The sequence below is a fragment of the Botryllus schlosseri genome, chromosome 12, assembly GCF_051294905.1.
Source record: "Botryllus schlosseri isolate E-star chromosome 12, Bs_hap1, whole genome shotgun sequence".
NCBI classification, from domain to species: Eukaryota; Metazoa; Chordata; class Ascidiacea; order Stolidobranchia; family Styelidae; genus Botryllus; species Botryllus schlosseri.
Genome location: NC_137247.1, coordinates 21,501,889 through 21,517,722, shown reverse-complemented (window position 1 = coordinate 21,517,722; position 15,834 = coordinate 21,501,889). Strand labels below are relative to the sequence as shown.

Here is a 15,834-nt window from a genome sequence, read left to right as displayed (position 1 = left end):
GTACAACTTAAATATATCTTTTTCTTGTCCAGTCATGTTCAAATCATATTTTGTGCAAACCTTGTGCTGAAGGACAACTTAAATATATATTTTTCCTGTCCACTCATGTCCAAATCATATCTTGTGCATACCTTGTGCTAAAGCACAACTTCAATATATCTTTTTCTTGTGCATACCTTGTGCGGAAGCACAACTTTTTCTTGGCTAAATTTTGTCGAATGCTGAAAATATAGTTTTCAAATTTGAGTAATTCTAGTTGCGCTTTTTAAAAATCCGGTAGTTTGTACAAGTCTGGTACCTTGCCATCTATATTATCCAATATCCACCTGTTTTAGATGTATGGAAGAAGGCTTATAACGATTGATATGAAGGAAGTTGCGGACAATAGTAGCCTGTCCTCCTCTTCACTGTCTGAAGATGAAGAACGACAACAGTCTAAACAAGACGTCAGCCGCCCAAAAACATTTTGGATAATTCTATTTCAACTGATGATCAAGGTATAATATAATCTGGTATTCTGCCCAATATGTTGTACACAGAATATTCATATGTCAAACTTTCATACTTTGTAGATGATGCGTTTCCTTCAAAGCAGCAACGTAATCCAAGTATTCAGACACAAGGCATGCCTATACCGATTCTAAGACTGCGGCCATCTCCTGATTCTGGCAATAAAAGTGTGACGAGCAAGAGTGCTGTTTTGAATTATGCTTGCAATGCAAGTTTGCCATCATGCGGAAAGTGTTCAAGACAGCATGATATCAACATTGAATGTAGCGGCCAGTTGCAGGGAACTAACCCATGCAGTAAGCTCCTAACAATTTGATTCATTCTTGAATGTGAGTTATAGCGTCGCTCTGTTTTGCAGACGTTCCTTCATTTGTAAGCAATGTTGAACTGCAAAATTCTGGCTGTCAACAACGAGGCCTGTTACAAAATGGTAAGATTATCACATATGCATAGGCGCCGAACCTGGGTATGCAAGGCATGCCAGGCATACCTAGTCATTTTTTTAGGTATACGGCATACCTAGAATTCGGTTTGTCATGAATCGGCATAAGCCCAATTGTGTTATCATTTAGAACGAATCGCAATGTATTTCCGTTTACGACATTACCTGCTGCCGCTTGTGTGAGCGAGGTAATCCGTTGAGCGCGGCCAATGGACGATTCTCACCGCTCTAGCGCCACCTATGAAGGGATGGCGGTCGTAATTTTGCCTGCATAAGGCTACCATTGTGTGCAGAAATATTGCAGTACTTTTCCCTTTATGGCGGCTCGTTAATGCGAATGCATGAGTTGTTGGTTATTGCAACACCACTAATGCCTGATTTCATGTCATTGCTAGTGAAATCCAGACCCTACTTCTTCATCATAGCTGTTTGATAAGCCTTAGCGTGCGACTGTATTTTTGCTTTAACAGAACTGCTGCTGACTTCTCTTCTGATGCCACTAGTAACAGTAACAATTTACACAGCAATGTATGGAGCTTGTATTTTCTTAGTTGTTGACGGATCTACCAGAGTTCAGTTTTGCCGACGTAGACAGGATTGCCAGTGAATCGAGAGGTAATGGAAATAGCAAAGGCTATAAATTATTCGCTGAATCTGAGATTTTAGAGGCATGTTGCAATTTATACTAGCAGAGGTCCTTGGTAGGTTTATTCAAGCACTCGAATTATAGGCTCCTAACTGGCTTTGAGAATTAGACTTCGTGACTTTGCAAGTATCATCTGTGATCCTGATGAGTTTGAGCACGTCAGTATCAGCAGTGTTGTTTGGGTCAATGCCTGATATTGCATATTGTCAAATCAAAAAAAATTGTGCTGGCAACTAAAATCAAATAACTAGTCGACAAATTGTTTAGTAACAAACAAATACGAAGCTTTACAATACGACTAAAAATTGCTGTCATTGCAATGTTCCCAGCTGCACTGCCTGACTGCCCCAGTTCGATGATTGTGAAGTGCACCATATACTGCTGCAGTATTTTATGTTCCAGGTGCAGATGTGCCTCATCAACCAGCCACAACGACACGGACCATCGATGATCGACAAGGATATTTCGAAATCTGATGATAAAACTAGAACTGTCAAGGACACCTTGCCCATGCCCATTTGCGGGATATGAAAAGGTCATGGCCACCCGGAGATTTTTCATTTTACCTGGGTTTAGACTTTGTTCTCCACAGTGGACACCAAGCCGCTCACTCCCAGTTGTGTACCGGATAAGCTTTGTGCATAACTGGCTAGCTCCTAGCAAATGTTTGTCAATATACAATACCCAACAGAACTGTTGAACGTTACTTGTTTTGTTTATTGAGATGATAAAAAATGAAAGGATTAGCGATAAAAAGCAGACTTGACTTTATGTAGCCACCAAGATTGTGTGTATGTAGCCACTAAGGCCATGTGGCGCGATACCAATCAAGCATTATTGACATGTGTGCTGCCATAATTTCCTCATCTGAAGGATTAGGGCATATGTTCTCTTATTTTCTGACTACTCACCCAAATTGCCAATTTCCCAAGAGTATGTATGAAAAATTTGCCCAAGGTATCGATAACCCGCTAACAGATGCAGTAGACAAGTTGAATCGAACACCAAGGTCTTTCACTGCAAAGCCTTGGTGAATTCGATAAACAAATGAAAACAGTTCGTCTTGCAATGGCAGGGTTTTTTAATTTGCCTTTGCTTGAAATTCTTCAATATACCACTTCTGAGATAATTTTTAACAGCTGATAGAAGTGGAACAGTTGCAGCTGTTGATGAGACTATATCAAAAACTTCAAAACCAATCCATAACTTGAAAATCCAGAATAACACAGAAACATATATCCTCGGATGCCTTGAATCGTGCACAAAATCAGCTTCTCCAGCTCATTACTTGAATCCTGAATTATTCCCTTTGCTTTAGATGATTTTTCTTCACAATACGCGTGATCCAGCAATGGCTGTTGTAGATGTGGAATCTGATCAGTGCTACTTGGACCAGGAATTTCTTCTGCAGTATGATGTCCACTGCAAATACAGTTAGATGCATTAATAACATGCCGACAGAAATGAAAACATTTATAGTTACAGACTTACGGTATATTTACGATCAACTAACAATGGCAGTTATTCAAGTACATCTACGTTTTTCAAGTAATACAGTTCCTTTTACTACATAGTTAGTGCTGGTGGTATAACCAAGTGCAGAAAAAAATTTAAAGTAAACAATCACCCAAATAACAAATGAGCCGAATTGGATAAAATGTCTGTCAGCTTGCCACACACTAATATCACTAATAATGTTTGTCGCTGTTCAGGTGATACAGCAGCTTGGGATTGAACTCGGGATTTTGCTGCACTAATCATAATAACCAGAAATACTTTTACACGGTTCTAGAATGGCCAAGCACACCTTGGACATATTTCCTGATACTGAGTTGCAGTGTTGGGATGACTCGAGACTCGAGTCACCTTTTCCGTATGACTTGACTTGACTCGAGTCACTTTGCTAAAATGACTTGACTTGACTTGACTCGGCGTATCAGAAATGTGGATTGACTCGTGACTCAGAGCAAAATTCACGAGTCAATTTCAAGTTATCAAGTAATCGGTGTCGATAAAAATCACCGTATCTTGCTTATGTTCGGATTGTTCGCGCAACGCAGGTGTAACCCGTGAGAGCGACCAATCATTCAATTATCGTGCGTTTTACTGAGCCTCCGTTGTTCTCTCACGAATACATTGACCGCAAACGAAGTGATCGAAGCTTACAGCTTACGTTGTCGTGAACTAGTATAGTAAAGTAATTTAATAGCAAAATGTCTAATTCTGTTCTCTGTTCGTACCTTAATCAAACCTCTTGCTTTATTAAAATTGAATTCGAATATAGTTGATATTGTACGACAATAGCGTCATTGGCGCAGGCTCGAATTGTAGGCTATCATATCAATTTTAAAATGGGTAATGTATTGCATCTTATCAATTCGTTTCTCTATTCTCTATTTTGGCTGGTAACTATAAACTTAGGCTATGCAATTACTTAGGTAGTTCAGCTGTTCTACGTATATGTGAGCGATACAGCGTGTATATGAAACTGTATATTCGTTCATCGGTTCAAAATCAATGACCACTCAATCTGTATATCAGACAGCTAGCAAAATGCAATGACGTAATCATGCCTCATACTTCGAAAAGGTAACTTGACTTGAATCGTGACTTGACTCGTGATTTGCCTTGACTTGACTCGAGTCACCTCCACAAATCGAGTGACTTGACTTGACTCGAGTCACCTTCGAAAATCGATTGACTTGACTTGACTCGAGTCAAAATGTGCAATGACTCGAAATGACTCGTGACTCGAAGGTAGTGACTTGATCCCAACACTGCTGAGTTGTGCAAGTTATATTTTTGGCGGCAATGCACTCTACAGTCTACATATAGTTGGAAAGGCAGTATCATGTAGTTATTGAACTTTCCCTTTCACCCAATTGATGTGCCGAGTTCGCGAAATAGTTTAAAATAATATTGGAATGTCTCACACATGAAGAGACCTATCTACTACTATTTACCAGTCATTGTTAAGAATTGAAAGAAATTTATAGCCTCATATCATGTCAGTTTACTTTGATCTCACCTCTGATGCCTGTGCAACACCCTTCTTGATGGTGTTGTTGACTTAGTCCACTTGAATATCCCAGGAACTGCCCCAATTTTCAAATAGTGACGTCCGCAAGACTTCAGTCTATAATCCTCGTCATTGAAATGCTCCCCACAAACACGTGTATTTCCAGTTATCTCGACAAAAGTCAATAGCAACATTATCACGATAGAACAGGAGAGAGTATAATCAGATTGAAACACTTCTGGTAATTTACTCACTTCAAAATTCAACCCGACTACAGATCCAATTTTTTATATCCATTTCTTCATGTGAAAAGATAGTTTCATGGCCTTTCTTAGTCGTTGTTGCATTTCAGAACACAACAATCATAGTGTGATCTTCCTGTCACAGTCTACGATCCCGCATCTGCATTCATGTCTGTTATCTCACAGGCAATACAGTCTAATATATAGATTGTTTATCGCAAAAGTTCTTCGCAAGAAATCAACCTGTCCATATCAAACATAAAACTGTATTACAGGAATAAATTCACTAATCTAAATTACATAAATATATCCGTTATGACCAGCCATTTTACAAATATATATGCACTATTATTATCTTAGAAGTCAAGCTGATATGCCATGATGTTCTCGACTTCTCGTGAGTTGTCACAAACCAGTACCGAAAAACTTCGTAAAACGGCTGAAATCGGCTGTTTTTCGCTAACAAAAAGATTCCATGCTAATAATAAACATGCTATTTATCTTAATTTAGCATCGATACCCTGAACTGCATCGTATCGACAACCCACGAAGATAAATAGCGAAACCAACTCCAAAACTGCCATCTGCGCGCACGAAGCAAGATTCACCGACCGCCATCCCTTGGCCATAATGGCGGCGCTCGTGAGCAAAAATGAAAATCGTGCATTAGCAACAAGCGCGTTGCTAATTAGCGAGATTTGTGTGTGCACAATGTAACGCGACGCGATCTCCCGCTGAGATGATCGCGAAATTGTGTCATTAATTGCCGTGCGCTTGGCAATCATCGCTTGGGACGTTTGCCTGATTTATCGCGTCTCGGACAAGCCTAGTTTCACTCGCTTGAGCATTATGAACAATCACATCAGCAGTAGGCCCGGTGCTATCGCTGCCTGCACTATCGCATCTGCATTGGCGCACACGATATTATCGCTTGCCTACACAATCGCATCTGCAACAGGCCTGGTACGAAAGATAACATCGCTGGCCAACTATCGCGTCTAGCGCCGAGCATGCGTTGGCTCCCATCTCTCGAGCCTAGCATGCGTTGGCTCCAATCTTTCGATGGCTTGGTGACCATGCCGTTAGGTTTTTGTTAGTTAGCGATTGTAATTAAAGAGCGACATCGCTGAACTGAATGACATCGACTGTCCGCAGACATGCGTAAGTGAATGGGGCTGTTCCACTTCATTTTGAACACGCGGTGGCGACAAAGGTAACTCGACCCAAATCTGTTTTGTTGCTATATGCTTTACTATGGGAATGTACTAAACATGGACCGAATTTCGTCTCTTGGCGTACAACGAGGATGGTGAAAGTATCCATATCAATATAAATCATCCATATGGATATCAAATAACTGTTCGCCGACGAAAATGAGGCTATTTCTTGGCGTCTTGTCCTCGTGCTGGACATTGGCACCCTGGCAGGTTGCAGCTTACCGGTACATTGCTGTAAATTTTCCGAGAGTCGTTGATATGGCAAGTGTTATATGCCTCATTGTGTAAGGATGACGGTCATTTGATCGCAGAAGATGCATCAATTAGAAACAAAAAGTTATCAGGAGGATGGGTTCCGTTTACGACGAAGAATTATGGATGCCTGGTCCTCTCCTGGAAAAGTAGTCTGCAGAATATCATTTCACCAGCATGATTTATCCTGCTTCCGCTGCAGTAAATCAGTACCCCCATGAGTGTTGTGTGTTGTGGAAAATGATGCTATGTACATTGTACATTTGCTGCTGTGAGGTCCTACAACATATAAAAATTATGTGTTTGAATTACAATGAAGCTGATGAAACTTCAGTCAAGGCAGCCTCATCTATTCTGTGTTCAATGAAAGAGGTTGTAGAAGAGACGTCAGTGTCAAAAGCTGTTGCAAAAGAATGAACGTACAAGTCATCAGTCACGGCATCTTGTTCTGACAATTCAACAATTCGGAAAAGGGGATAGCTGAATCTACAGAGATTCACCCGTTATTGAAAGAAGAATACTCTATAGTTGATAGTGTAAAGCAACCATCATTCCAATTATAAATCCTGAACACTCAGCACTGTCGGATATTGAAAGCATGGCGTCATTTGTGTACTTCCAACTGAAGGACTTGGCAATCAGGCTTAGTTGTAAGACAACTATCTCATATTACTTCAACAAAACAGGACTATTGTCGGTTGCTCACTACATGGACTCTTATTATACGTATCTGATTATCTGATACCTATTATGTTGGTAGCACAACGAACTTTGCTACAACCTTCAAGATTTTCAAGTACAAACTCGATGATCAAAAATGACCAAGGCTCACAAGCTCATATTTGTGTTTTACAAGTCTTGGATATGGTAATGCTATTTGTATCAATTTGGTTTACACCATAGTATTTTGCTTTTTGTCTCAATCCCATACATGGGTTTGTCAAATAGCAGGTTGACATTCCTTCTTCCTAATAATTATGTTAATGTGTAATAATGACTAATGAGCATGCATAAATCCGTTGCTTAGAATGTTATAATCCAATGTTTATGTGCTTACCATACTATTTATTTTCGGGTCGGGCAAAAAATTATTCGAGAACCTTTGCTTTATAGACTATATACGCTTTGCGACTTCAGTTTATAACCGTTCCATTTTATTCAACAAAATAACGGCAACAATACAACTGGTACATCGTTTAATTGTCAATGATCAGAGAGGAAGAGATCTATAGTTGGTATTATTAGTATTATAACTGCTACAATACTACTGGTACACTGTTTAATTGTCAATCATCAGAAAGGATGAGAACTAGTTGGTATTATTAGTATTTTATCATTTAAAAACACCAACAGATAGCGATGAGATTGAAGAATAGGAAGGTATGGGAAGGACATTAAGTCTTTCAACCAGACAGCTATTTGGTTTAGGTAATAATGTATCTAGAAAGGGTTTGTGTTGAACCCAGTCCAACCTGGTGTAGTATTGGGCGCTAAATGGCGAAAATGATAATGATAGAACCATTGCAGTTGGTGATAAGGATAGAATCATAATTTCAGCACTTCCATCACGAGGACAAGACGCCAAGAAATAGCATCATTTCGTCATCTAACAGCTATTTGATATCCATATGGATGATTTAAGTTGATATGGATACTTTCACCATCCTCGTTGTACGTCAAGAGACGAAATTAGGTCGATGTTTAGTCCAGTCCCATAGTAAAGAATATAGCAACAAAACAGATTTGGGTCGAGTTACCTTTGTCGCCACCGCGTGTTCAAAATGAAGTGGAACAGCCCCATTCCGCTAATACCTATACATAACCATCAGAAGATGTGTGTCAACTGTCAAGGCTTGAGTTGTAAAAGACGAGAAAGGTTTGAACAACCTGAAATCGGTGCCATTATAGAACAGATTCCGTAACAACTTGGACATTTTGCCTTCCGCAAATCGTCGCCGAGGTTACGTAATACGCGTTGATAAATGGCGTATTTAATTATTCGCAGATCAGGGACTCGCTGATTGACAGCACTTCCGGACTCGTTGACAAGCTTATCATACGCGCAAGTTTGTTAACACGAAGGTATTACATAATCGGCATTTATGCATGCACTTAACCATCATGAATTGATGCTATATTATCCCTAATTATCAATTTCGTCAGATCATGACGTCATTCGTTTGTGACGTCATCGGTCTCGCAGACCTAAGGAAAATTAGGGTTCGGCGCCTATGCACATATGATTAATCCAGCTTTCTTATATTCAAATAATTTTTCAGCTGCTCCGTGCACACCATCAACTCAAACATCTGCATACAGTGACCACTCTGTTTCTTTGATGCGTTAAGACATTAAAGAATTGAAGTTAGAGATGAACCAGATGATGGATCTCAGTAAAGGTCACATCATCGCCTACTCGAAAAAACACAGTACCACAACCCCAATTTGCTGGAAGATCTTATTGAAGACCCCTGTCAAACCATATCTCATCTGGAACAACTGGAAAGGAACTTGATTAACTGCGATTGCAAGAAGTCTGAACTGGTATGATTTTGTTGATTAGAGCAAACTTAGCCGGACTATGTAACTCAGACCTAGGCTAGCCCGCGAAGCCATTCTGAGCAGCCCGTGTCCATTTCTTGAAATTCAAAGCACAAAACCTACTTCTGAATATTGCTGCGTAAAATTAAACCATAATTGTTTTTCGCCTCATTGGTGGCATTCTTTGCTTTCGTCTGTGCTTCCACTGTCATATTATATATCGGGGAACTACCAAGTCTTGGCTGAGCCCACAAGCGCCACACTATACACTATTATAAACAAAAGTACAAAAACATTCAATCACAATGAATGATTTGAGCGACCACCATCTGATGATATTATATAATAAGCTTACCATACGTCCTCTTTTAAGAGGATTTGTCCTCTTTTTTGACTTTTTTGAAAGTGTCCTCGGAGGACGTCCTTTTGTCCTCTTTTTTGAGATTTTGTCCTCTTTTTTGAAAATTTAGGCCGATTTAGAGCAAATTGCGAGTGATATACCGCATATTAGTACTGCAGTGGAGCTCCGGCGGGTATTTCGGAGTGAAAAACGGTGATTTTAGCTCTGAGCGAAAAGATGACTTTTTTTTTTTTAGTCATCCACCCGGCAAAGTGGAGTAAAAAACGTTATTTTGAGCTCTGAGCGAAAAGATGACCTTTTTTTTTAGTCATCCACCCGGCAAAGTGGAGTAAAAAACGTTATTTTGAGCTCTGAGCGGAAGTGATGACCTTTTTTTTTTTTTTTTTTTTTTTAGTTAACTGTTCACGAAGTGGGTAAAATTAACCGGTTTTTGAGAATTTGACTCCGGATTTGCCAGTTGCAAATTTCTGAAAAAGTGTCCTCTTTCTTGATTTCCAAAATATGGCAAGCCTATTATATAATCCAGTAATGTCACAATAGCTAATGATATTCTACACTTGAACCCCAAGTTCACTATACTTTGTGACATTATACCATACACCATATACCGATGTTTCATATTGAGCATATATAAATTACCATGTACAGTTCAGATTTGAGTAATCCTCTGAAGGAATAAGGTTAGTTGAGCCTCAAAGTACCACGATTAATTCCAGAACGCAACTAAATCAAACATTGAACTGTAGCTGTAAGCCGCCATTACGAGAGCGCTTTGTCTGCCAGAAATACATTTCGCGCCGAGACTTGTGTTCGCGTGGGAGAAATGGCCTCTCGTTTACACTCCGGATCAGGAGCCGGAGTCGTAGCAGGATTTCAGCGATACAGTAGGCCTACAGCCGTACTGGATGCGGATTCTGAATTTGTTTCGACAGTCGGATTCTAGCAAGATGCTTAATAATCTTAAATACTATATCATGATTTTGGCAGAAGTTTTTTGGACGCAGAACTGGAAATTCTTCAGCCGGATTTTGCGGACTTTCAAATTGCTACCTAGAGCTGGGCTTATATGATATTGAAGTTTAGCCTACAAAATCGCAAGAAACAGCGTGGCACTGGATGGAACATTCGGTAGTGACACTATAGGTGACTAAATCGCCCTATAAGAGTAAAAATTCATTATACTCTACTGTACATTTATAAACGCCACTCTACCATAATAGGAAGCAATAATCGAATTTGATATTCCTCACAAATATATTTTCAGCATTCGACAAAATTTAGCCAAGAAAAAGTGGTGCTTCAGCACAAGGTATGCACAATAAAAAGATATATTCAAGTTGTGCTTTAGCACAAGATATGCATAAGATATGATTTGGACATGACTGGACTGGACTGGACAGGAAAAAGATATATTTAAGTTGTCCTTCAGCAGAAGGTATGCACAAGATATGATTTGAACATGACTGGACACGAAAAAGATATATTTAAGTTGTGCTTCAGCACAAGGTATGCACAAGATATGATTTGAACATGAGCGGACAAGAAAAAGATATCCTGACAGGTTTAAAAGATATCTAGTGGATGCGTTTCGCGAACAATCCGAACATATGGAAGAAACAGTGATATTTATCCATTGTTCTCTCACAAATAAATTGACCGCAAACGAAATGATCGAAGCTTATGGCTTACGAAATTACGTTGTCGTAAACTAGTAGTGAAGAAATTTAGTAGCAAAATGTCTATCTTTGTTCTCTGTTCTTACCTTAACGAAACCTCTTGTTTTATTTAAATAGAATCCGAATATAGTTTATATAGTCCTCAACCATTGGCGTAGGCTCGAATTGTATCATATAAATTTGTAAATGGGAATGTATTGCATCTTATCCATTCGTTTCTCCATTCTCCATTTTGGCTGGTAACTCTAAACTAAGTAGGCTTACCATACGTCCTCTTTTAAGACGATTTGTCCTCTTTTTTGACTTTTTTTGAAAGTATCCTCGGAGGACGCCCTTTTGTCCTCTTTTTTGAGATTTTGCTCTCTTTTTTGAAAATTTAGGTCAGATTTAGAGCAAATTGCGAGCGATATGCCGCAAATTAGCACAGAAGTGACGCTCCGGCGGGTATTTCGGAGTGAAAAACGGTGATATTTTAGCTCTGAGCGAAAAGAAGACCTTTTTTTTTTTAGTCTTCCACCCGACAATGCGGGGAGAAAAACGTTATTTTGAGCTCTGAGCGAAAAGAAGACCTTTTTTTTAGTCTTCCACCTGGCTATGTGGGAAAAATTCACCGGTTTTTGGGAATTCTTCTCCGGTTTTGCAAGTCTGAAGTTTCTGAAAAAATGTCCTCTTTTCAGATTTTCAAAATATGGTAAGCCTAAAACTGAGGCTATGCAATTTATTACGTAGTTTAACAGTTCTACGAATATGTGAGCGATACCACCGCTTTTTGGGTATTCAAGTCTATATATCCGTCCATCGGTTCAGAATCAATGACCAGTGACCCCTCAATATGTATTTCAGACATCTAGCAAAATTCAATGATGTAATCATGCCTCGTACTCCAAAAAGGCAACTCGACTTGAATTGTGACTTGACTTGAATCACCTCCAAAAATCGAGTGACTTGACTTGACTCGAGTCACCTTCGAAGATCGATTGACTTGACTTGATTCGAGTCAAAATGTGCAATGACTCGAATTGACTCGTGACTCGAAGGTAGTGACTTGATCCCAACACTGTATTCTAGCAGCCCATGGCATGTGATAATCTGGAAAAGTGGGCTCTGACTTTTTTGAGCGTTTGACCTGTCTAAGCAGATCAACGTTAAAATTGTCCCGACAAAATACATGAAATACATTTTCCGCTTTTTTGAACTAGTACACTGGTCAACAAAATGAAAAAAAAATTTAGGCGGAACATCTGAGAGCCGTTTCCGGCTTTTGAGGTTGCTGATTACGAATATCACATTAATTTTGTCAGATTGGCTCTCTATCAGAAGATATTAATACCCCTAAAAAGCCCAAAATTACTGTATTTACCCTTAAATATTTCACTTGGTAGGAAGAAAATCGTATAGTTTTTTGTAATTTTATACTGCGCATAAATGGCTATAATTGACTATGAAGAACCCTCATGCCATTCTCAGTCATTCAATCAATATTAACATGGCATGATGCGAAAGATTTGTTTGTCAAAAAAGCATTTTGCCAAGTCTAAAAATTGCACTTTTGCACAACGGAAATTCATATTCTCCTGTATCAATTGGTCATTCTACAAAGATTAAAGAGGAGTATAAAACTATATAATTTGTCCTTGAAAGGCTTAACTACAATACTCATATGTGTCTGATTTCTTTTGACTGGTAAAGGATAATTTTCCACTGATTTAACAAAGTGGGTTGTGGTATACCTAGTAAGCCTATCAAACGAGAAGCTTAAATTTGGTATCTGGTATATTCTAATAGCGATGAAAGATTCCAATTTCACATTAGGAAGGAGTTTACAGCATGTACTTTCTACTAAGATATAGTAAATAAAACTTTTTAGATGATCACAAAGCACCCAACTACAAACAGTTGGTCCGAAAATTCGTATCTGCATATCGAAAACTTGGAACAAACATGACCATAAAAGCTCAGTTCCTATTCAGTGATCTTGATATATTCCCGATCATCTTGTTGATTAGCAATGTGAGAGGTTCTACCAAGACATCAGAACAACGAAAGAACGATACCAGGGCAAACGAGATGAACGATTGAACATATTATGTCAGACCATTGGCGGAACCTTTCGTGAAACTGCACTAAATAGCTTACAGGCGAAAATCGTACAAAAACAATTTCGATTTCAAATATATCAATAATACTGTATTCCAACTGATTATTTCAAATTTACAATAGGTGGTTGACGTAAAACTGATTGAATTAATGCCACGTTTTTTGAGTATCTAGGTAAATCCTTATATACATGACTGGAGTTTATTTATGTACATGATATCCGTGAAAATCTGTAACTTTGATAAATCTATTACCCCTAAATATAGTGCTGCTGCTGTATTTTGATTTAAAATAGTCTTCTGTGTAGATTGACAGGTAGATTGAATTTCCAAACTTTAGAGTACGACTAAGCCGATTTTTTATCTAGTCATTACCGCGAAAATGGGAGATTTTGGTCAAAATAGCCCCATGGGATATCTCTACAGCAAGAGCCATTTTGAAAAAAAAACAAGGTCATATTCGAAATCAGTGCCCTTTAGAACCCCCAAAACCACTCTAACTTCGTCTGCCTAAAAATATGTGTTGACCAGTGTCATCAACAGTCTATACCTGAAGGGTCACCGTGTCGCTGCGCATATAGGCCTACCTAAAAAGGTAACCATTCCACCGCGGGTTTCCACGGCACCATGCTGCCGCAGCCTATACCTGAAAAGGTAACCACTAACCATGCCACCACAGGTTTTCACGGCACCATGCCGCCGCAGCCTATACCCGAAATTCCCTCTGCGAAAAAGTTGTCTCTGACTAAAAAAAAGTGCTTTTTACCGCCCAACCATTTGTTGAGTGAGCAATTAATGACCGAACATATTCAGATATGTCCGAACTATGTCGAATACGGACCGCACTACACTTTGATAAAGTACAGCTAAATTTGACCTGTAATTTACGGGTCGGGTAGCCGCTGACGAAAAACAAATCACCAAGTCCGCTTGGAATGGCCTCGAGTTGAATCGATGAATCTGGTATGTTTTTCGCGTTAGCTCATATGTTGGCTTAATAAAGTAAACAGTTTCACCAGCGGCCTTGTGCTGAATTTTTCCTGCTTAGTAGCAATTTGGCCGAGAGGCTGTCGCGGACCCAACGAAATCGTCTCGCGAGCCTCACTTTATCAGGAGTGTAATATCTATGCGGAAGACATTTAAATATACACCGCCGAAGAAACATACAATAGTAAATTCTGAGCTAGTTTAATACATTCATACAGGCCTACTACAGTTCTGCCATAAAAACATAAAAATATAAAAACTTGGCGAGCCAAGCGCAACTTCCAAAACAACGCCAAAGCCAGATTCCCCCCTAAAAATATCAAAATTCCCCCCAAGGGGAAATCCCCTCCCCTCCGCCGGTTGGGACCCACTGCCATAGACCAAAGCATTGGCGCAACGGCCACATGCGACATTCACATGCCGTTCGCTCATAATTGCGAATACGTCTGGAGTCATTGCTAAAGTTTTATACTTCACTGCGAGTTAAACCTTGACACTCCATTAAACATTAACATTTGTATACTGGAATTAGGAGAAAACCCGTCCTTTTAGTTTTTGCCGAGCATGTCGCCGAGATTAAGGATTTTAATTTATGACAAAAACACGAAACACTCGGTCAAGGGAGGACGAATTTCAGTAAAACTGCAAACTTTGCTCAACATCAAGGCTATTTGAGCTGCACTCTGCTCAGAATGCAGCGACCAAGACAGCTTTTTACTATCCCATGTACATTTCAGTAGAGTGGTTTTACGAAGTGGGGGGAGTGAGAGAATCTGAAGTAAGGCGCGAAGCAGAAGTTGAATGAATTTTTTTACGCGCTCTGCGTGAGTTACCCCAGCTTATAGTTTAGTTATTGCTCTGTGTATTGTCCGACTTTAATATTACAGAATTCTCTCATCATCAACCATCATTAACCATACTTCTGGTACTTACTCAAGTAGATCTGATTTTCGCTACTTCTACTTCATAGAAGTAGACATACATGACATACAGCAGCGCTTCTCAACCGGGGGTCCGCGAAGCAATTTCAGGGGGTCTGCGAAACCTCTAAATTTTTAGTATTGTTGATATTCTAATTTTTATTGTATTTTTAGTTTGAGAAAGCATGAGGCAGTTTCGTACCACAACTGCTAAAACCTCATGACTCACATCATAATAATAATCGTCTGACATGAACTATCGTAGTGCGGAAATTCATTTTCATTGCCCATTTTCCATTAACCTGCTGATACAAACATATTGCTGTTTGGAGACGTTTTGTAGGGGTTTGTGGAAAAAATAAAAATATGGAGATTGTAACGTCAATCAGGGTGACTTCGTAATGTCTGCAAAACCTTTTCGATTCGAAGTTGTCAGTCTCATCAAATTAGTGTACAGTCGTTTGAAATATAAATTTCCGAAGTATATCCTTAATTTGTCCCAATGCAGGTATTGAAACCTCGCCACGAAATCCATTTTATCCTGTAATATACATAGCCACTATTTGAACAGCTTTTTGGAGTTACAGAACTTCAATATACAATTGAATAGTATATTCATATTGAAATGAACCCGAATATTTTCGGCTGACATCCGTCATAAATCGGACAATGATATACCTGCTCTTAAAGCTCGGCTATCAGATTTGGCGCATTCTTATTGCGGATGCCCTATCAACAAGGCGGGTTTTTTGAAGGAAAGGAGTGTTTCGTTGCTATCAAAGCATTACGCTTCAACCCTGAAATTCATATCACCAGTTATATTGGTATGCAGCCTTGTCTTGTTAATGTTCAATTTTTCATGGTCGAAAATGTTTTCTCGTTAATATATATGTAAACCAGAACAGAAAAAGTAGTTCCATGAAAG

General features: G+C 39.2%; 2 protein-coding genes and 2 long non-coding RNA genes across 6 annotated transcripts in view; 2 read left to right on the top strand and 2 right to left on the bottom strand.

The window, feature by feature from the left end:
• LOC145451682 (uncharacterized) overlaps positions 1 to 15,834 on the bottom strand; it is a 49,753-nt gene that overhangs the window by 792 nt on the left and 33,127 nt on the right. The window lies entirely within an intron of this gene.
• Positions 1 to 15,834, top strand: part of LOC145451651 (solute carrier family 35 member H1-like) — a 90,762-nt gene that overhangs the window by 66,674 nt on the left and 8,254 nt on the right. The window lies entirely within an intron of this gene.
• LOC145451671 (uncharacterized) overlaps positions 304 to 15,834 on the top strand; it is a 33,942-nt gene continuing 18,411 nt past the window's right edge. The window contains exons 1-4 of one of the 3 annotated variants that reach the window (XM_080329892.1): positions 308 to 497; positions 573 to 806; positions 869 to 940; positions 8,608 to 8,998. In XM_080329892.1, coding sequence (XP_080186018.1) covers positions 626 to 806; positions 869 to 940; positions 8,608 to 8,675 — 321 coding nt within the window. In that variant the 5' untranslated portion in view covers positions 308 to 497; positions 573 to 625 and the 3' untranslated portion in view covers positions 8,676 to 8,998. Of the gene's footprint in view, positions 807 to 868; positions 941 to 8,607; positions 9,001 to 15,834 lie in introns of those variants that run through there. The other 2 variants (XR_013918983.1, XM_080329891.1) reach the window with 2 other exon arrangements.
• LOC145451678 (uncharacterized) lies at positions 2,449 to 5,112 on the bottom strand. Its single transcript, XR_013918996.1, has 3 exons — positions 4,872 to 5,112; positions 4,627 to 4,787; positions 2,449 to 3,020 (listed from the first exon to the last, which is right to left on the bottom strand). It is a non-coding gene; the product is annotated as an uncharacterized LOC145451678 (long non-coding RNA).